The sequence below is a fragment of the Dysidea avara genome, chromosome 4 (genome assembly GCF_963678975.1).
Source record: "Dysidea avara chromosome 4, odDysAvar1.4, whole genome shotgun sequence".
In the NCBI taxonomy this organism is placed as follows: domain Eukaryota; kingdom Metazoa; phylum Porifera; class Demospongiae; order Dictyoceratida; family Dysideidae; genus Dysidea; species Dysidea avara.
The window spans coordinates 20,247,334-20,267,058 of NC_089275.1; the positions used below are offsets into that span (position 1 = coordinate 20,247,334).

Consider the following 19,725-nt stretch of genomic DNA (forward strand, 5'->3'; position numbering starts at 1 on the left):
CTCTGAGTAAAGCAGATAAAGGAAAGTGGCAAATTGTGGGTGCTAGCATCAAGATTTGTACTTCAAGTGTATTGTTTTAATGCCACACCATGACGTGTATGAAGTAGTTACACATAGATAAATGCCAATGATACTTGTCTTGTCCAGAAGTAAGCCAGCATGCATTTCATTTTTGGAATTGCTGATTTTGGGGTTTGATAAATGTAATAAACAACCTTGGGGTGGTTGCTAACTATTTAGTAACCCTGCTACAAGCTTCTATTGCATAAAGTTCTATGACTTCATGAGTGACATAACCCCATGGCCATATTGGACTATTTTCTGGTTTTAACACTCACTGATACTTATTCAAGTACATATGCCTATACAGTGCTGTGAATCTTGCAATATAGGCACCCTATCCCCTAATGCTCTTTCAAGTTAGTGGCCCTTGCCCAAGTATTAACAGAGAAATTAGTTTCTGATCATACTTTTTAGTCAGGGTTGAAAAAGGTGTTTTTGTGCACTTTTGGATAAAAGTGTGAAACTTGGCACATAGTTTATATTCATCATAAGGTCAATTTACAAAGGGAGCCACTCCAGATATGACCTTTTGTGACCTCTAGAGATCAATTAAGTATGCAAAAATGTATAATTTGCATTAATACCTGTTTTACAAGATGTAAACCTAAAGTGTTGGGTATCAAATGAAAGCAGACACTTCAGGGAGCATACTGAGACCAAAATTACATCAGTGTCACATTCCAGTCAGAAGATATTTCATTTTCAACATAACAATCTTATACCACCTTTTCAAACATAGTTTCTGTTACAACTTTAAACTGGCTGTAGGACCAGGAGTCCTACAGACCTTCAGAACTTGTGCTGTAAAGTCTTAATAAATAGAATAAAAAACATGTACATTACTTGTGTTTTTTAAAATCACATAGTCAGAAATGGTAAAACTATTGGCATTCTCCAGAAGCTCAGAGCAGTACACTTTATTGCAGGTCTTACACACTTACAATGCCTAGTACACTCTTTCTTGCATCCACAATGAATCAATTCATGGCATGCTTGAGATGCTTCAGGTACAGTAGTCCATAGTAGCTTCCAACCAGTATTACTTCTTTTCCATCCCCAATTTGCAAGATCAGGAAGCTCTTGCATTGGAATCAGTGCTCTCTTCCAGCAAATAGACTAGTAAGTGGCCCATACTTTAGTGCTTCTTGAGTAGGGGCAGGTTCTCAAGACTCCTTGACGTCAGTGTAAACAAGTACTTTCTACTGTCATTAACAGTCACAATGTCACTTGTGTGGTCATAGAACAGCACCACCAATTGTTCTATGGTTTTCAAAATCATGTCACAGATTTCTGTTTGCATCAGCTGCAGCTCTTCAAATACTTCTGTGACTTCAGGATGAGCTTTCCAGATATTCCATGCTGTCTGTTTACCTCTACCACAGAATGCAGAGAAGGTGTCACATCCTGTAAATGCATAGAACATTGGAGGAGTAGCACAAATTCTGGGATCCATGATAGTCACAACCTCATGAATTGGTATGTACCAGAAATTTGCTCCCATCCCAAAAGCCAACCACAGCTCATCAACGTTAATCTCAAAGGTAGAAATTGCTAATACGTACCACTACATCAGTGTACACACACTTTCTGCATCCTTTCCTGATAGCATCAACAGCATGAAGAAATAGATGAGTATCTGCTTCCTCATCAGAACAAGGGACTAGGTTACTCAAATCAGCATCAGCTAGGGAGCATAGCACATCACTACTATCAGTTGCATATATACTTTTACCATCATCAACTGGAACTTTTACAGCCTGCTGTAAAAGGAATTTGAAAATCTCAGTTCTGTTATCATTCATAGAAAAGAAATCCTTCCATTTTGATGGGAGAGTTGTGGCCCTGCTTTGAACACTCCTCCTCTCTTTCCCCTGTTACTGCTTTCAAACTGTAAGAGATATACACATCCCAAACAACATCAATTCTATTTGCTTTCTGCAGCTGAGATAAAATAAAAGAAGTGAAAACTTTGTCCACATAATCTTGAAAACTTTTTGCTCCACCAGGATGAAGCATTTGAACAACTGCAGCACAATGTGCAGTGGTAGTACCGTAGCCAGTGAGGTCTAACTGAGGCGAGGTTATTGCTAACTGAATATCATCTAATAGTATGGCATCCATGTTAGGTACCTGCAATAATTGTTTCTCTTTCAGTTCAAGACAATGAAGGAGATCTGACGTAGTATTTGGTCTGATTTTTTCCACCTACTGATAATGATTGTAGTGTGGACTAGTTTCATGTGCAAAGAATATATCCAAATCTCCATCTCTAGTCTGACAAGATGTGTACAGTCTGGAAACGAGATTAGAATCGTTCTTCAGTGATGTTATGGAGCTGAATCACCTTAATGGGTGTTTGATAGGTGGACTACTAAATAATGCTAGCTTATTCTTGCTGATAGGTTCTGTGATGGCTTCACATTTTACCAGCTGTTCTTCAACAAACTTTTTTTACAGATTGCTACCAAGTGCTTCAATTCCCAACACTGTTTCTCCAACAGGTCAATCAACAATACATATCTCTTGTATCATGAACTAATAATTAAAATCCTGGCCCTTTGGCAAGAAATGGATTTCCATGTTCTTCAAATACTGCAACTAGTGACTGTACATTTTTCTGAAATGCACACTGTGCACTTAGATGCTGTTCATGATGCAGATTTTGTGTATTTTATTTGCATACTGTTCAAACTCTGCCACAATTTGAGCAACTTCAGGTCCTGCCACCATTCAAAGCTCTTAATGTACATGAATCAGTGGTCAGTCCAATTGCTCCACCAGACTCTTTAACTGTTGTATTATTCTGCTCATGGCAGCCATCGCTGAAAACTTGGAGCTAGTCTTGTGGACAACAAACTTTCCCACATTGAGTTCATCCAATATTTCAGGATATTTTGTAGATAGATCATGTTTTGAATGTGTATTGGTAGTCACCTGGAATAGTGAACATAATCCAGTGCAAACATCCAGGGTAGTTAAACATTAAACCTTACTGCGTTTGTGTTAAACACCACTGCTCTAATTGTACTTGAATACCTGACTCAGAAGTATATTCATTATATGCTCATTCAGAAGTGTATAGAAACTTGCAGCTGTTACATGATGGACTTGTCTGGTCCTTGTAACATGGCTTACTTCAGGAAAGAGTCAGCTGTACCAGTGCTTGCAATATCTGCCTGTACTAGCACACTACTTCCATCCAGCCAGTTTCCCAGAACCTAAAGGTACAAAATATTCAGTGATCATAATCTAATGCACTACTCGTATACATGTGTGGTACACACACATGTGTGGTGGTACACACACATGCATCTGTAATATGCATGCATGTACGTATATACGTACATACGTAGGTACATGCATACGTATCTACCTTTAACATGGCCATCTCTATATGTAGTCCCCCTAGCATCAGGACAAAGTGATCTTCTCCCAAAATATTTGGCCATGTCCACTGAGGGAAGTGCATACAATAGCTGGTCAGTTGAGAGAACAAGAACTTTACCAGGGTTGAGATACTGAAAAGTGGCTCTGACAACTTCCATCGAATGTTTAATCATTGCTATTGAATGAGCACTGTCCGGGAATAAGGGTGGCAATGTATTGAAAGCAGGTGGTGGAATCATTGCTGTTTACATACTGGAATGGTAAGCAGACCAAGTTATCCAGTCACCATTTTGCAAAGGGCTTTTTAAGCTGCATTTTTACTGTTTCAAGCCATTTCCATTCTGCTTTTGTACCTTTGGAAATCTGTAGGCAGCATAGGATTGCTGACAGAGGGTACTTTAAATTCTTTTGCTGTAAAGCAGCTGGAAGTACATTGGTATATACTTCTGAGGAAGTGGGGCAACCTTCTTACCGTGAGCAATGGTTTGGTCAATGATCAGGACACCTCTATCAAGGCCTCCTAATGTGTGGGAAGGATGCTGCATGAGTGAAATTCCAATGCCATGAAATGAATTTTGCTGTTGTAGCAGTAGGATTGTGGTTAAGATTGTCTACTGCTACCACTGTAAAAAAAGTCAACTTTGCATTTTTTGGAAGGCACACAACACCATCTAACTTAAATTGCTTACAGACTCCATTGCCTAACTCAATTGTTAACTGTAGAAGACAGTAATACGAAATACAAATCCCTAAATTAAAAAATGCATCAATCAATAAGTGATTTCTTTCTGGTATCATATGTAATTTAATGCCACATACAAAGCTAGTGGTGTTTTGTGATCACAATTATATCGATCATGACTAGTGTCTCCACCACAACAATACTAACTGCACCACCAGTGGATAACCGCACTATCGTACTAATAACTTTTGACACTTGTACTACTCAAACTATATACTCGAGGCTGGTTTTAACAGACGTCTTTTCTGGGTGGTGTAGAGATCTCGAATAACAGTTAGGCCTTGTGAATGGTCTGGCTCAGTGGTTTACTGGTGGATGGCCTGATGATGTTGGCCAGACCTTTGTTCTGTGGATTTTGCTACGTATCAGCCACTGAGGAGCCAGCACAGCCCTGTAATCTCGTGTTTGGACTCCAATTGTGGTCTGCCTCCATTTTAAAGTCTATCTCTTGCCCACCCCACCACTCCCCCCGCCTTCCACCCCTTTGTGAGCATTTGTGATACTACTTCGCTCATCCAACTACTCAGATTTTCTATCTTATTTGGCAGGAAACTCTACAAGCAGCTACAAGTACTGGAAGTGGTTTGAAAGGGATTAGATTGATGCATCTTTGTAAAAATTTCATACGCGTGCTTGCTATCCCCATGCAGCAAGTTATGCTGACTTGAATTCTTTGGAACCGTTTATCTCAAAACTTCTACTGTGCGATTTGGATCATTTTTCCAAAATCCAGTCACAATTGCCAAGTTATTCAGCCAATAACAATTCTTCCTTGAGTGCTGTCATTGGGCAAGCAAGTGAACAAAGATCAAGTGAAGCCATTAAAATTAAAACACCTGTTGGATTAAGTAGGGTAGAATCAAAATAATATTATATTCCTCATTTCCTGAATCAAGGTAGAATGTAGCTTTTTGTTCACCTAATCCTTACTCCCTGCCTACTTTTTTTGCAGATATTTTACTAAAGACAAAATTTGGGAAGCACAAAAGCCACAACATAACTCTAGCCATCAAACAGTGCAGTTAATTTTTCTGTTGAATATCAACATTAATTTTTGTCTTTGAACAATAAAGCACAGTGCTTTGGCTTGGGTGTGACAGTTATCCTAATGGGAAGTTTTAATTTAACATATGAAAAATAAAATGCACTGTATCTTTTAATGTCATCCATGCAAAATTATTTAATTAGATATGTATGCAGCACATGCATGTATATACACAGGTAATTGTGATACATCAGATGATAATCTCTCAACAACAGCAGTAGTTGCTATCAGTATAGTGGTCACATTTCTTGTCACACTTGTTGTTTCAACAGTGGTTAGTGTCATCATTACCAGAATATATTACAAGTATCAATTTGAGCATAAAGCAAAAAGTGACTACATGAATAATCACACTAAGGAAAATAATCAGTTTGTGCTAATGAATCGAGATGTCAAAATGGAAACTAATCCATCATATGCTGTTACGTACAAGGACACTATCAAAATGGATTCTGACCCACTTTATGCTATTAATTAAGTGACTAAACGATTGTGATGTTGCTAGATGTGATAATTGAAGACATTAATATCCTGTTTTCTTAATTTTTATATTTTGTAGTTAGTGTCTTCTTAATTTGGTACTTAGTGAGTAATTTTGTATAGTTATTTAGAAAAAAAATATAGCTTTACAATGTTCTCGAGTGTACATGATGGTTAGTAGGAACCTCACTATATAGGTAGTGCTGTTGTGTGGTGTTGTATGGGTATTTCTGTGTATATAGCTTTGACTGGTTGTTTCAACCTGAGCTAGTTGGCCCCAAAAGTGGGGGGGCCAAAACATGCTTTGAAAATAGTGTGGGACCTCCCACCAGTTCCAATGCCCTTGACTATGCCAACTGTTCAACTCTCTTCTTTTCCTCAAGTGTACTTCAAAAATAGGTTCAATTGTGGGTGTTGCATCTCCAGTTACAGAAATTTAATTGTGGATTTTTATTCAGATGATTAGCAGTGTGGCTATAAGAGGTCATTTTTATACTTTAATGTATGATTTTAAAAGTGTTAGTTGGTTTAATTGGTTAGAGTTATGAGTTTCAGTTTAATATGTAGCTACTGACTCAGCCATTTAGCAACTGTACAATTCTGGTAATTTGCAGTCTCATAAGGCATATTCACCCACTTTTGTCTTTGAATGTATAATCTGTATCAGTTACCTTCTGATGTGACCCCATGCTGTGGGTTATGGTGCTGGCATTTGTAGCTAGCCTATAGCTAGTTCAGTCTTCATAACCTGGCAGGTATAATAAGTTGACTATCACAACAACGAATTCAGAAAGTCCATAAATGCAAATATAGTTGCACTTTGCTAAGGATTACCAGTGGACTAGCTAATAGCTACTAGTACCTTCACTACATTCTGCTTTTCAATACACTTTATTGGTGTTATGGCTAGCAAAGTGTCACTAAACTAAGGAGTATGCATACTAATAATTGTGACATTCAACACTACTACTACTTAGCTATACATGTTTCTGCCTTACAGATTTAGCTGATTAAAGCATGGTTAAGAGGAGCTGATGCATTATGGCATATAGCTAGCTATATATAAATGCTTGGTAGCTACAAATGAAAAGATTATCATGCATGCATGGTAGCTATACTCAATGCATATTGTAATCAGTCTTGATTTAATGGAAAAGTAGAATTTGAATGATAAATGATGTAAACTGAAATTCCATTATTTTCCACTGGAAAACTGTTAAAAACACTCCCAGATTCACCTTTGGAGGGCCTAATTTTCAAACATTCCTGGGGGACATGCCCCCAGACCCTCCTAGAGTGCTCCTCACACTACTAATGTAGTCGCTAATCCAAATAAGTAATTTGACCATGAATCTTACCACTAGCTATAGGGCCTTGTGATAAGGCTTGGTATCTTTTAGTGTCTGGCTAGTTACCTATGTTCCTGTCCAGCTTAGCCCCTCTTTCAAAAAATCCTAGATCTGCCCCTGGGCCACTAACTTTGCTTGGTCATTTGGTTTGTGAGTTCTGTTAGGTCGCTTCATGCAGGTGGTTGTCATTTAATCCTGTGATCTGTTTGTATTAAAATAGGAATACATGTGATTTGTGTAGCAAGTAAAGAGCTTAGGTGATGTTAGTGTAATAGCTAAGACATTAGCTTCAATTACATGCTATTTTGTAATATGTTGATGTGCAAATCATGTCATTCTTGCTGGTGTAAGTCATATCGCTTTCTTTTCATTGCAAGTCGACAAGGAAAAGAAATGGTTTGGTATATGGTAATACTTCACGTCGTTCTGCAGCTGACAAATTCTGTGAGTTTTATTACGTGCATGCATGGCTTCTGATTCTGCAGTAGAGAGCTCAAGGTTCATTTATTAGTAAGAATTGCACATGATGGTTTTAGGAAGTGTGTACAAATCAATAAGCCTTAGTCTAGCCACACGTACATGTACAGTATTTCTTCACTGCAGAACAACAGTATGGTGTTCATCAGACTATTTTTTCAACCCACACACACACAACAGAACCAGCTGGTTTTGAAAGCACGCAAGGACTATGATTTATGTTTAACTCCATCCCTGCATGTGGTTTGACCTATCTTTGAAATCAGATCTCCTATTATAATTATTATACTTATGGCTATTATCGTTGTAAAACTATATTAGTTATAGTACAACTAAAGCTACCCAAGGGATCTATACATACAGCTGTTACTTTGTACATTTGTATGTGGGTAACTATATTAGGTGCATGTATAAGTTACAGATATTTTAATAGATAGCCATGTACAAAGTCAATGTAAACTACGTACAGATAAAACCAATTGAAACTACCAATAATAAATTGTAAGGATGTGTTGATTTATTGTTGCAATTTCTGATCTGTTTGGTTCACCTTTTTAATTGTACTTACTCTCATCACTCCATTTAGTGGATATCTGACAGATCATTTTGGACGTAAACTGTCTATTATTTTATGTTGTATTCCTTACACCTTTGGATGGTTGATAGTAGTTCTCACTGTGTCCACTGATGGTCCTGCATTCAGACCACTCCTCTATATTGGACGTTTTGTGGTTGGTGTTGCTGCTGGATGGACTGCCATTTATTTTAATGTAAGTGTGGCTAAAAATTTTATACACACAGTGCTCTCTCGATTATCTGACCCCCTTGAAACCAATTGCAAGACACAATCAGATAATCAAAAAGTTCTGATAATCAAAACCCATTCATTTATATACACAGAGCCCTGTTTAAATACTCTAACAGGACATACATCTTTGACAACATATTCTAATAGAGCAGTCATTTCTACTGTTCAGATAATCAAGTGTTCGGATAATAAAGGTTCGGGTAATTGAGGGAGCATATGTGTCCACAAATTCTTTCCAATTATCTGGACATGGCAAACACAACATTAACTGAAAAAATAATAATCACATAATATACAGTGTAACTGGAAATGTAGTAAGAAAATTTTATATAAATAGCTATCGTATTCATGAGACTTTTCTATGAAAGTCTCAAGCTTTACCTACTTATACATATTTAGATTGGCTGTGATACAGTGTCAGCATTTGTGAAGAAGTCAGCTTGGGATACTCCGCCCGGCCTAGTCACTAACCCTCTCCAACATGGTTTCAGGACTGGTCACTCACATTACTTTGTTCTATATGTTGATGCACCACAGCAAACGTAACACCTATTCAGTGTCTGGAAGTGATTTAAAAGTTAGGAGTTAATGCAATTGACAATTGTGACATGGATTTTGGAAAAAAAATGAGCCAAATCACACATTAGAAGTTTCCAGATAAATAGTTGTAAAGAATTCAACTTTGCAAGGATAGCAAGCATACATATGACATGCAAATCTATTACCTTTCAGACCACTTCCAATACTTGTAGCTGCTTGTAGAATTTCTGGCCAAACAAGATAGAAAATCTGAGCAGTTACATGATTGGACCATGATTGGAGTCCAGACATGGGATTACAGGGCTGTGCTGGCTTCTTAGTGGCTAATACTGTAGGTAGCAAATCAAGAGAGAAAATGTCTGGCCAACATTATCAGACCATCTACCAGTAAACCACTAATTCTTGCCAAGCCAGGTCCTTCACAAGCCAGGCCAGAAACTGTCATTCGCGCTCTCCACACCACCCACAAAAGACATCTGTTAAAACCAGCCTCAAGTAGTTTGAGTAGTACTGAGGGTCAAAACTAGTAGTACATTAGTGTAGCTATATATCCACTGGTGGTGTTAGTTCATGTGCAATTCGGATCGGTTTTGTAAAATCTGCTCACAATTTTTAAATCAAGAGCCTTTACTATATAAGTCTGTATAATGGTGCATCATGAGTGCAAAACTTAGAAGCATGCATGTGTCTTGTAGTTCTATACTATTCAGCTGTCAAGTAATGCATGCATCTGATAATTGGTCACTCAAGTACATGCAAAATCCATACTCTCCCATACAGCCTTAGACCTGGGGGTATCCACAAAGAGGAAAACACTTTCAGAGAGGCAAACACTTTTGGTCTACAATGTATATTAACCTGTGTTGACACTGCAAATATTGAAATATACTTCACTAAATTTTATAAGGATTTAGTGTATACTATTTTCTAAATTTATATAGGCATATGTTGCTGAAGTATCTCCAAGTCATAATCGTAGTGCATTTATTGTACTGAATGGATTGATGCTAACAGTTGGATTGTTTCTTGCTTAACTAATTGGAGTGTACATTTTCTATTACTGGTTGGCAATGATTCCCCTAGCTTTTACAGTGATTTTTGTACAGTTTGCTATAACTATCACAGAAACACCACAATGGCTACTAGGAAATCTGATGCTTTAGCATGGCTCAATGGACCTAAAAGTAATGTTGGAGAAGAAAGTAGCAGCTATTCCAACAGTGCCACACAGACAATAACCAGTGGGTAAAGATCACTTTTACACTGATGATCACCTGGTGGATGACAATAAGGTTCATTGTTTAAATATTCATAAACACCCATCACAGCATAACTTAGACTGTAACTGATCATAAGTCATGTTCGCAAATGTTGTAAATATTCCAATAAATGATGACACAATTTGGACACCTCCTGTTGAAAATGATTATGTCAGACCTGGAGATTGTACATTAGTTTTTTTTAATATGTCTTCAACATTGAAAGTAATAAAACATGCCAAGATTACTGAATGATAGACAGATCTGTTCTTAAACTCTCAGAAGACATCAAGCACTGAAAATTTTTCTAACGAAATCCCTTCATCAAACTTTTGAATTATTAGTGGAACTGGTTTCACTTCATCTTAGAGGAGTAGGGTTGGTCTATCTTTATTTGTCAATGGGAGTATTGCAGCTGCTGTTATTGCTGGACTGTTTAACAGTTATGAAATTCTGGTGAAACCTTGGAGTGTGCTTTGGACATTTAGTTTAACATGTTTCATTGCATTTTGGTTTGTAGCAGTGTTCATTCCGGAAACAAAAGGAAAAAGTTTGGAAGAAATTGAATGTACTTTTGACAAGAGAAGATAACACTAATCATTTCTCATCTAAATTTCCTTGTTTTGTAAATTGCTTATAACATATTATTTTACTGTATATATGTAGTTTATTGGCATATTTTTTGTGCTGTCATTGCTGTGTGTTATTTAAGATTGTGTGCTTCTCGAGGTGATAATTATTAGTCTCATAAGTGATTCAAATTATTATGTTGCATGCTGTAAATAGGTAATCAGACTGATCAGTGTAACATTGTTCTGCATTAATTCAGCTACAGGCCTGAGACTGACCACAATAATAAGATGAGGTCATGAACTACATCACGTGGCATCCTATGCACACAACACTATAATTGTATTGATATAGTGTCTCATCAGAACCATCCAGTTGCCTTAAATCTCCTTCTATTGTTAAACAAATGCATGTCATCATTTATTTTGGTTCAAAGTAGTTTGTATTAATAGTAGTATAGCTCACTTATAGAGTTATTATTTAATAGTTATACCATGGCTGCAAGGGATTTGGCTGATATAATTATATGCCCAAGCCCAAGGGCTGCAGGCCCGAGGGTGTGAGCATATATGTTAGGAAAATCCTGAGTGGCCATGGTACATAATATGAGTATAATATCTAGCCTGCTCACCTATTAGGTGAAGGAAGACAAACCTGCATTCACTATACACAGGAAAAAAAAGTGACATTTCTGGACCAAAAAATTGGCATGGCAATAAAATTAATATACAGGTTGAATTTATCATATCAAACCTGGAGTAAATCACCGTAAATATCACATGTTGTGACATTTCCTAAAACATTGGAAATTTCATGTGTCTGGACATTTTGTCTGCCAAAATATGAAATGTTAGATTTCCTGCATGTATTCAGAAATTTGACATTTACATGAGATTTCTTAAGTCAAGGACACATGGCATGTAGCTAGTGAGATTTCCTAACCTAAGCAAATTTTCATTCATTTTAGTTCAAGATTGTCTCACTCCAACTGCTGTCATACCTGACTACTGTAACACCTTACAGATTAGGATAAGATCTATATAATTATGTGTAACTTGTGTATTTGGAAATGCTATATATATATATATATATATATATATATATGTATTATTTGGTACATTATAGAGTAGACTCCAGGACACATCGTGTTAATTTCAAGTATCAATTTTACTGGATATTTCCTACAGTAACAGGAAATGTGATAACCCAAACCCACAATGAAATAGTATTGTGGTAATATAGATTTCTTATACATTGCAGTGGTGACGGAATGTAGGGGCTAGAGGGGCTTGAGCCCCCATAACTTTCAGATGTCTGCTCCTCCAATGTGTGACATTAGGAGTGTATCACGTGATTAAATATCATCGTGGTTTCAAAACTGGCAGTTATATAATTATATTATAGTGAAAAGATTCATTGTACATATGTATCTGAAAGATTTTAATACTTTTGCCATCAGTTCAAAAATTTTTGAGCCCTTCAACTTTTCCACCTGCAAACTCAATTGTAGTAGGTAAGCTAGCTAGCTTCCTGTTTCTTGCCATTTAGGAAATGTCCATAAATGTCATGTGTCCAGAATGGTGGAGAGGATAATACACATGACATTGGCACCATACTGTTCCCCATCTATACTGTGTTTAGGAAATATGATGACACTGACATTTCCTAGACAGGAAATTTGCATTTTGACACTACCTATCCTGAATACAGGAAATGTCAAGAAACTTGATCTTTCCTGTGTTTCAGAATTAATGTCACTAAATTTCATCTATCCTGCATTAGGAAATGTCAAGAAATATCATCAATCCTGCTATTAGGAAATGTCATGGAAATTGTACCCTATACTACTTCAGGAAATGTCAAGGAAATGTGCAATTTTCATTTACACCAGAAATGTACAGAAATATGGAATTCTGTACATTTACTGTGGATTTCCGAATACCTGAAATGTAGTTTTTCTTCCTGTGATATTGCTTTTATACAGAGCATTGATTGTGTGTTTAAATTGTGTGCACAAAAAAGAAATGATTGTAGGTTTTGCTAGTCAGTTGTAGTGTAACCAAATAACCACCTAAAGTAACCTAAGGTGCTGAAATAAGTATTTAAGAGTATAGGTCTGAGCCATCTTGTCATATGGTTGAAATGTGTTTTGTAAAAAACATTCCCCACATTGCAAAAAAAATTATTTAGTGAACTATACAATGCTGACTCATTCATTATTTCCCTTCAAGAGAATGCTTAACTTAACTAAACCAACATGCTAAACTCAAACCCACAATGCAAAACTTTAAGCAGTTCAATAATAAAGTAAAGAATCAAAAGGGACTGATGTTTTGTAACTACCTTAGCATTGAAGGCAGTTGTGGTCAGGGCTATGTCATGTATCTCCCTAACCACAGGGCGATATCATGATATCACCCTGTGGTCAGGGCAATACATAAAAAGTGACCCAGTCTGACAAATGGGTCTTATTGCCTATTTAAAAAGAAAAATGCCAGTTTAAAGTATTCGGTGTGTTGTGTAACTCACCATGAAGTAGTAGAAGCTAAATGTACCAAAGTTTCACAAGATTTGCACCAACTTCTTACCTTCAAGAGCATCCACAGGAGAAGTAACCAACACTTAAGTTTCAGATAGTTTTTATACTGAGGTTGACTCTACCAGGCAAGCTCCAAAAGGGGTGGGAGGCGAGGGCCAGCAAAGGATTGTTTTTAAAAGTTAAAGAAGAAGGTGTAGGGATGAGTTATGCCAAGTTATGGGATATTAAGATCTCAAAACTGGCTAAAATGAAAGGACAATTGCACATGTCTTTATTCAACTCCAACAGTCATACATTAGCCATCCCCAGGCTTGCCAGAGCTCCATTGGGGCCCTAGACTGCTCAGACAGATCGCAACTGTGCTTGGAAAAAGCAGCCAGACCATGCACTCAAGTTGAGCTGATATTGATTATGAAATTTGATAGTTTATTTAAGTAGATTTGTGTTCTTGGTGAAAAATCAAATTTGCTGTCATAGGTGATACGACTGGTTTTGCCAGACCCAGTCAAAAATTACATATAATCTTGTGGTTTCCTTTGATCTAAGTGGTATATAGTATAGTGGCACAACCAAAAAATCATGTACTTTTTCATAAATCCACGAAACTTTCCCCATAAATAGTAGTCCTCAATACATGTATTTTCAGATATAGTGCCATCGCTGATTTGACCTTTGGTGACTTTTACGGCCATTTTTGTACAGAAAATTGATCATTTTTGTCTTTAACTCCCTGAGGCACTAATTAACTTGTTAAAACATGGTACCAAACAAAAGATCTTGCTGATAGAAACAACGTGGTTTTTGTTTGAAGTCAATAGTAGAGAATACGGATGATAACCGGAACATTGACATATAAATAGACTGAGATGTATCATTGTGTTAGTTGTGCTTGTCATTGATTTCGTGTCCAGTTGACAATAAATTATTTAAACTGTGTATGCGATCAAATAGGGGCGCTCCTTATTCTCTATGACAAGCACAACTCAACGCTCAGGGTGACGGCTGTCTGGCGACTGGCTTCCTCAAGACCGGGACGAAAAGCTTGGCAATCTACCTGGCGAAAGGTCAGCTGATCCAATTAAAGAGCATCGCTATTGTGAAGAGATGCCTGCCATCCGGTGCCCAATTGAAGGTTGCGTGTACCAAACGCCGGATGTGGACCCTGTGGTGGCTGCTGCCCTTATCACAACACATGCGAGCGTCCATGCTGTACCCCACCCTGTTGTTCCTGCGGCGAAAGCTGAAAAGGTGAAACGCCCGTGTATATCGTCTGCTGGAACGACGGAAGAATGGCAGTATTTTCAGTCCAGATGGAGCGACTATGTGAGAGCGACTAACCTATCAGGTGTGGACAAAGTGATCCAACTACTTGAATGCTGCGACGACCAACTACGAAGGGACCTTACTCGAAATGCTGGAGGAACTCTTACGGGAAAGTCAGAAGAAGAGGTACTTGCGGCTGTGAAGACCCTGGCAGTCAGGGAGGAGAACGTTATGGTGGCCAGAGTGGCGCTCCACGATATGAAACAAGACAGAGGTGAACCAATTCGTGCTTTTGGAGCTAGACTTCGAGGGCAGGCCAGTGTATGTAAGTTCATACAAAAATGTACAAATTGTGACACTCATGTAGGTTATACTGAAGCCATACTACGGGATGTGTTGTGCCGGGGTATGGAAGATGCTGAGATTCAGCTCGATCTATTGGGTGATAAAAACCAGGACATGACCTTCGAACAAATGCTTAGATTTATAGAAGCTAAGGAAGCTGGTAAGAGGTCAGCTACCCAGCTCCTTTTGCCACACGCAACTGATGCCATTGCTGGCAGTACATATAAGCGTCAGAAAAGGGACGCTGCGGAGAGACCACCAAGGGAGCAGGATTCATGCTCATATTGTGGGAAGAGAGGTCATGGAAAAAGTGCACCCGCACGTCTGAGACGTAGAGAATGCCCAGCATATGGCACAGTTTGTGGCCATTGTGGCAAGGACCATCACTTTGAAAGTGTCTGCAGAGCAAAAGTCAAGGTCAGAGTGGATACCACTAATGAGAGTGCGATATTTGACGCCTTATGTGAGTTAACAATACAGCATAATTTGACATCTGTTTCCCTAGATCATCATGTTTATGATCAACCATCAAACAAATGGTTGCGGCGCCCATCAAAGCCCCAGCCATTTGTCAGGTTATCAGTGAGAGTGGAGAAGGATGACTACAAACGTTTTGGGTTTCACTTATCCTTCTCACCAAGCAATATTCTAATTGATGCCATGGCAGACACAGGATGCCAGAGTTGCTTGGCAGGGCTCAAGCTGGCTGAGAAGTCAGGACTTTCCAGTGAGGATCTCATCCCGGTTAACATGCGGATGCATTCTGCTGACAATCGTGACATCCCGATTCTGGGTGCTACGATTTTTAGGCTATCTGGGAGGGACCGATCAGGTAGTGAGAGGGTGACTCGACAGATGGTTTACATCACCAACAATACAGATAAGTTCTTTCTTAGTCGGGAGGCTTGTATGGACTTGGGTATTATACCAACTCAATTTCCGATTGTAGGTGAGATACCTCCACGGGTGGATCACCAGGCACTTAGTATTGACCATACCAGTTCCTCTCGGGAGGTGGCTTCTCTGAAATGTGATTGTCCGAGGAGAACCAAACCGCCGCCTCTCCCCACCACCCTCCCCTGTGCTGCCACCGAAGAAAACATAGTGAAGCTCAAGCAATTCTTATTAGAATATTATGGCTCCAGCACTTTTAATACATGTGAACATCAACCTCTGCCCACGATGGAGGGACCACCTATGCGTCTAATGATTGACCCCAAGGCGAAACCAACTGCCTATCATTCACCAATACCGGTCCCTATTCATTGGCAAGATGACGTTAAGGCAGAATTGGACAGAGATGTCAGGCTGGGTGTTTTAGAACCTGTCCCCATTGGTGAGCCAGTAACTTGGTGTCACAGAATGGTCATTTGTGCCAAAAAGAATGGAAAGCCTAGGAGGACCATTGACTTTCAACCACTCAACAGTCATGCCACTCGGGAAACTCACCATACTCAATCTCCTTTTCATCAGGCTAGATCTGTTCCCCACGGAAAGAAGAAAACCGTATTTGATGCTTGGAATGGCTATCACAGTGTTCCTCTTCACCCTGATGATCGTCATTATACCACCTTTATCACTCCGTGGGGCAGGTACCGATATTGTACTGCACCTCAAGGATACATTGCTTCAGGGGATGGTTACTCCAGGCGCTACGATGAAGTTGTAGCATTGTTCCCCCAGAAGACTAAATGTGTGGACGATACGCTCTTGTGGTCAGACACTATCCATGACTGTTTCTTTCAAGCAGCCAAATGGCTTGACATCTGTGGACGAAATGGTATCATCCTCAACCCAGAGAAGTTTGCGTTCGCCCAAGACAATGTGGAATTTGCTGGATTTGAGATAACAAGTGATACGGTTCGCCCTTGTAAGAAATACCTTAGAGCTATTGTGGAGTTTCCTACACCTAGAAACATTACAGATGTTAGATCATGGTTCGGCCTACTCAATCAAGTGGCATATGCCTTTAGCATGGCTGAACGGATGCTCCCATTTAGAAATCTGCTCAAACCAGCCACACCGTTTCATTGGGATGGTAGTCTTAATCAGTTATTTGAGGAGTCCAAAACTGTGATTGTTTCTGAAATTTCTGATGGGGTGAAGATCTTTGACAAAACCAAACCAACTTGCCTTGCTACAGATTGGTCCAGGCATGGCATAGGCTTCTGGCTTTTTCAGAAGCACTGCTCGTGCCCATCAATTGGCCTCTTCTGTTGTCGTCAGGGATGGAAGATCACCCTAGTGGGCAGTAGATTCACTCACCCTGCAGAATCCCGTTATGCACCAATTGAGGGAGAAGCTCTGGCAGTGGCGGATGCCCTCGACAAGGCAAGGCACTTTGTTTTGGGATGTGATAATCTTGTGGTTGCAGTTGACCACAAACCTTTATTGAAGATATTTGGAGATAGATCTTTAGATCAAGTAAGCAATCCTCGACTACGTAACCTTAAGGAAAAAACTCTCCGCTATAGTTTTAAAATGGTACACATTCCGGGAGTCAAGAACAGAGCTTCCGATGCTATCTCTAGGTATCCCTCTGGTGACCCAATCCCATCCAAGATGGAATTATCAGATGATGACATCTCCTACATCACCTCGGATTCTCTCGTGTCTCCGGGACTTAACATTCCTCTTCAACTTTTTGCAGGTGTACTTTGTGATGATCAACTACCATCAGATGACATGGAGGCTGCTTTGAGGCATTCTGCGGCTGCTCAACTTGAGGACATTCAAATAGTTGATTGGAATCAAGTCCGCATTGCCACAAGTTCAGACACAGATATGCATTCCTTACTCTCTATTATTGAAGATGGTATGCCAGACCAAAGATGCCAGCTACCATCTCAGCTTAGAGACTATCACCAATTTAAGGAGCATCTGTACAGTATAGATGGTGTAATTCTGTACAAAGATAGAATCGTTATTCCACCATCTCTTCGGCAACGCTGCTTGTCTGCTCTTCATGCAGCGCATCAGGGCACTTCCTCAATGATTTCTAGAGCGGATGCTTCAATCTTCTGACCTGGTATTACCTACGACATTCAAGCAACTAGGGCCAATTGCAGCCACTGTAACCAGATGGCACCATCCCAACCTGCTTTGCCACCTACACCACCAATTCTTGCAGTGTATCCTTTTCAATGTATATGTGCTGATTATTTTCACCAACAGGGAATGAACTACCTTGTCATTGTGGACCGATATTCCAATTGGCCAATAGTTGAAAGGGCGCAGAATGGATCCGAAGGCCTCATTGCGGTACTTCGACGGACATTCGCCACTTATGGGATCCCAGATGAGCTGTCTTCTGATGGCGGGCCTGAGTTTGTCTCCCACATAACAAGATCGTTTTTATCTAGTTGGGGCGTTCATCACCGACTTAGCTCAGTGGCCTTTCCTCACAGCAATTGCAGAGCAGAAGTTGGAGTCAAAACAATCAAACGACTAATTGTCGACAATGTTGGACATGGAGGTAACCTTGATGTGGACAAGTTCCAACAAGCAATTCTGCAATACCGCAACACTCCAGACAAGGACACCAAACTATCTCCTGCAATATGCATATTTGGCAGACCTATCAAAGATCTCATCCCAATCCTACCTGGCAAATACCAGCCACATCCAGTGTGGGAAGAGTCATTACTGGCTAGAGAGGCAGCACTGAGGAAGCGTCACATAGCCAATCATGAAAGATGGCAAGAGCATACCAGACGCCTTCCACCTCTGTCTGTCGGGGATCATGTAAGGATTCAGAATCAGGTTGGTAATCACCCCAGAAAATGGGATAAAACTGGAATTGTCATTGAAGTACGTCAGTATCATCAGTATGTTGTTAGAGTGGATGGTTCAGGCAGAATTACTATCAGAAATCGTAAATTTCTACGAAAATACACTCCTGTGTATAAACCTGATAGGAAAAGATCAATACTGGATGACTTGAAGTACCTGCCACCTAGCTGCTCTGCTGATCAGTCACCACCAACCTCCACTACACATACTGATGATGTACCCATCCATCCTGATGTTTCCTCTCCAGGCAATTCACCTGAGGTGCACATATCGACCTCCCCTCCTGTTGAACAGGACCAACCAGTAGCCCCGATCCCTCCACAAAGTTACTCTCCTACATTGTCACCAAGACCACCCTCAACAACTCCAATTATTTCACCTCAGTTGATGGCCTCACCACTGCCAGCCCAGACGGAGACTTCACCACAGCCGGCTGTTGAACCACAGACCTCTCCAATCAAGTTGCGGCGCTCTACCCGGATCAGACAACCCCCTAAATGGCAAACCTCAGAAGATATCATCCTTTATTAAATTAGTCTCTACCATGTGATTATGATACAGACTTGGGGGGAGATAGAGAATACGGATGATAACCGGAACATTGACATATAAATAGACTGAGATGTATCATTGTGTTAGTTGTGCTTGTCATTGATTTCGTGTCCAGTTGACAATAAATTATTTAAACTGTGTATGCGATCAAATAGGGGCGCTCCTTATTCTCTAAATAGGTGATTTCATTCTTAAGTTATGAGCATTTTTATTAGCTGCAAAATTTGATATATTTATGCATAATTATCTTCCCACAGGTAATTCACACCTCGAGGGCAGGTAAATTTATCAAATTTTTCAACTAGTAAAAATCCTCATAACTTTGTAATGAAATCACCTATTTACTTCAAATAAAAACCAAGTTGTTTCTATCAAAAAGATCTTTTGTTTGGTACCATGTGTTAATTACTGCCTCAGGGAGTTAAAGACAACAATGATCAATTTTCTATACAAAAATGGCCGTAAATTAAAATTCACCAAGGGTCAACTCAGCGATGGCACTATATCTAAAATT

At 39.4% G+C, this 19,725-nt stretch overlaps 2 protein-coding genes and 1 pseudogene across 2 annotated transcripts; all 3 read left to right on the forward strand.

The window, feature by feature from the left end:
• Window positions 1-2,093: 2,093 nt before the first annotated feature.
• Window positions 2,094-2,224, forward strand: LOC136254901 (U4 spliceosomal RNA; annotated as a pseudogene).
• A 12,139-nt stretch (window positions 2,225-14,363) lies between these two features.
• LOC136253651 (uncharacterized) lies at window positions 14,364-17,891 on the forward strand. Its single transcript, XM_066046311.1, has one exon. It carries the CDS (start codon window positions 14,364-14,366, stop codon window positions 17,889-17,891), a length of 3,528 nt encoding a protein of 1,175 aa, XP_065902383.1.
• Window positions 17,892-17,948: 57 nt separating this feature from the next.
• Window positions 17,949-19,190, forward strand: LOC136253652 (uncharacterized). Its single transcript, XM_066046312.1, has one exon. The coding sequence runs from the start codon at window positions 17,949-17,951 to the stop codon at window positions 19,188-19,190; it is 1,242 nt and encodes a 413-aa protein (XP_065902384.1).
• The last annotated feature ends 535 nt before the right edge of the window (window positions 19,191-19,725 follow it).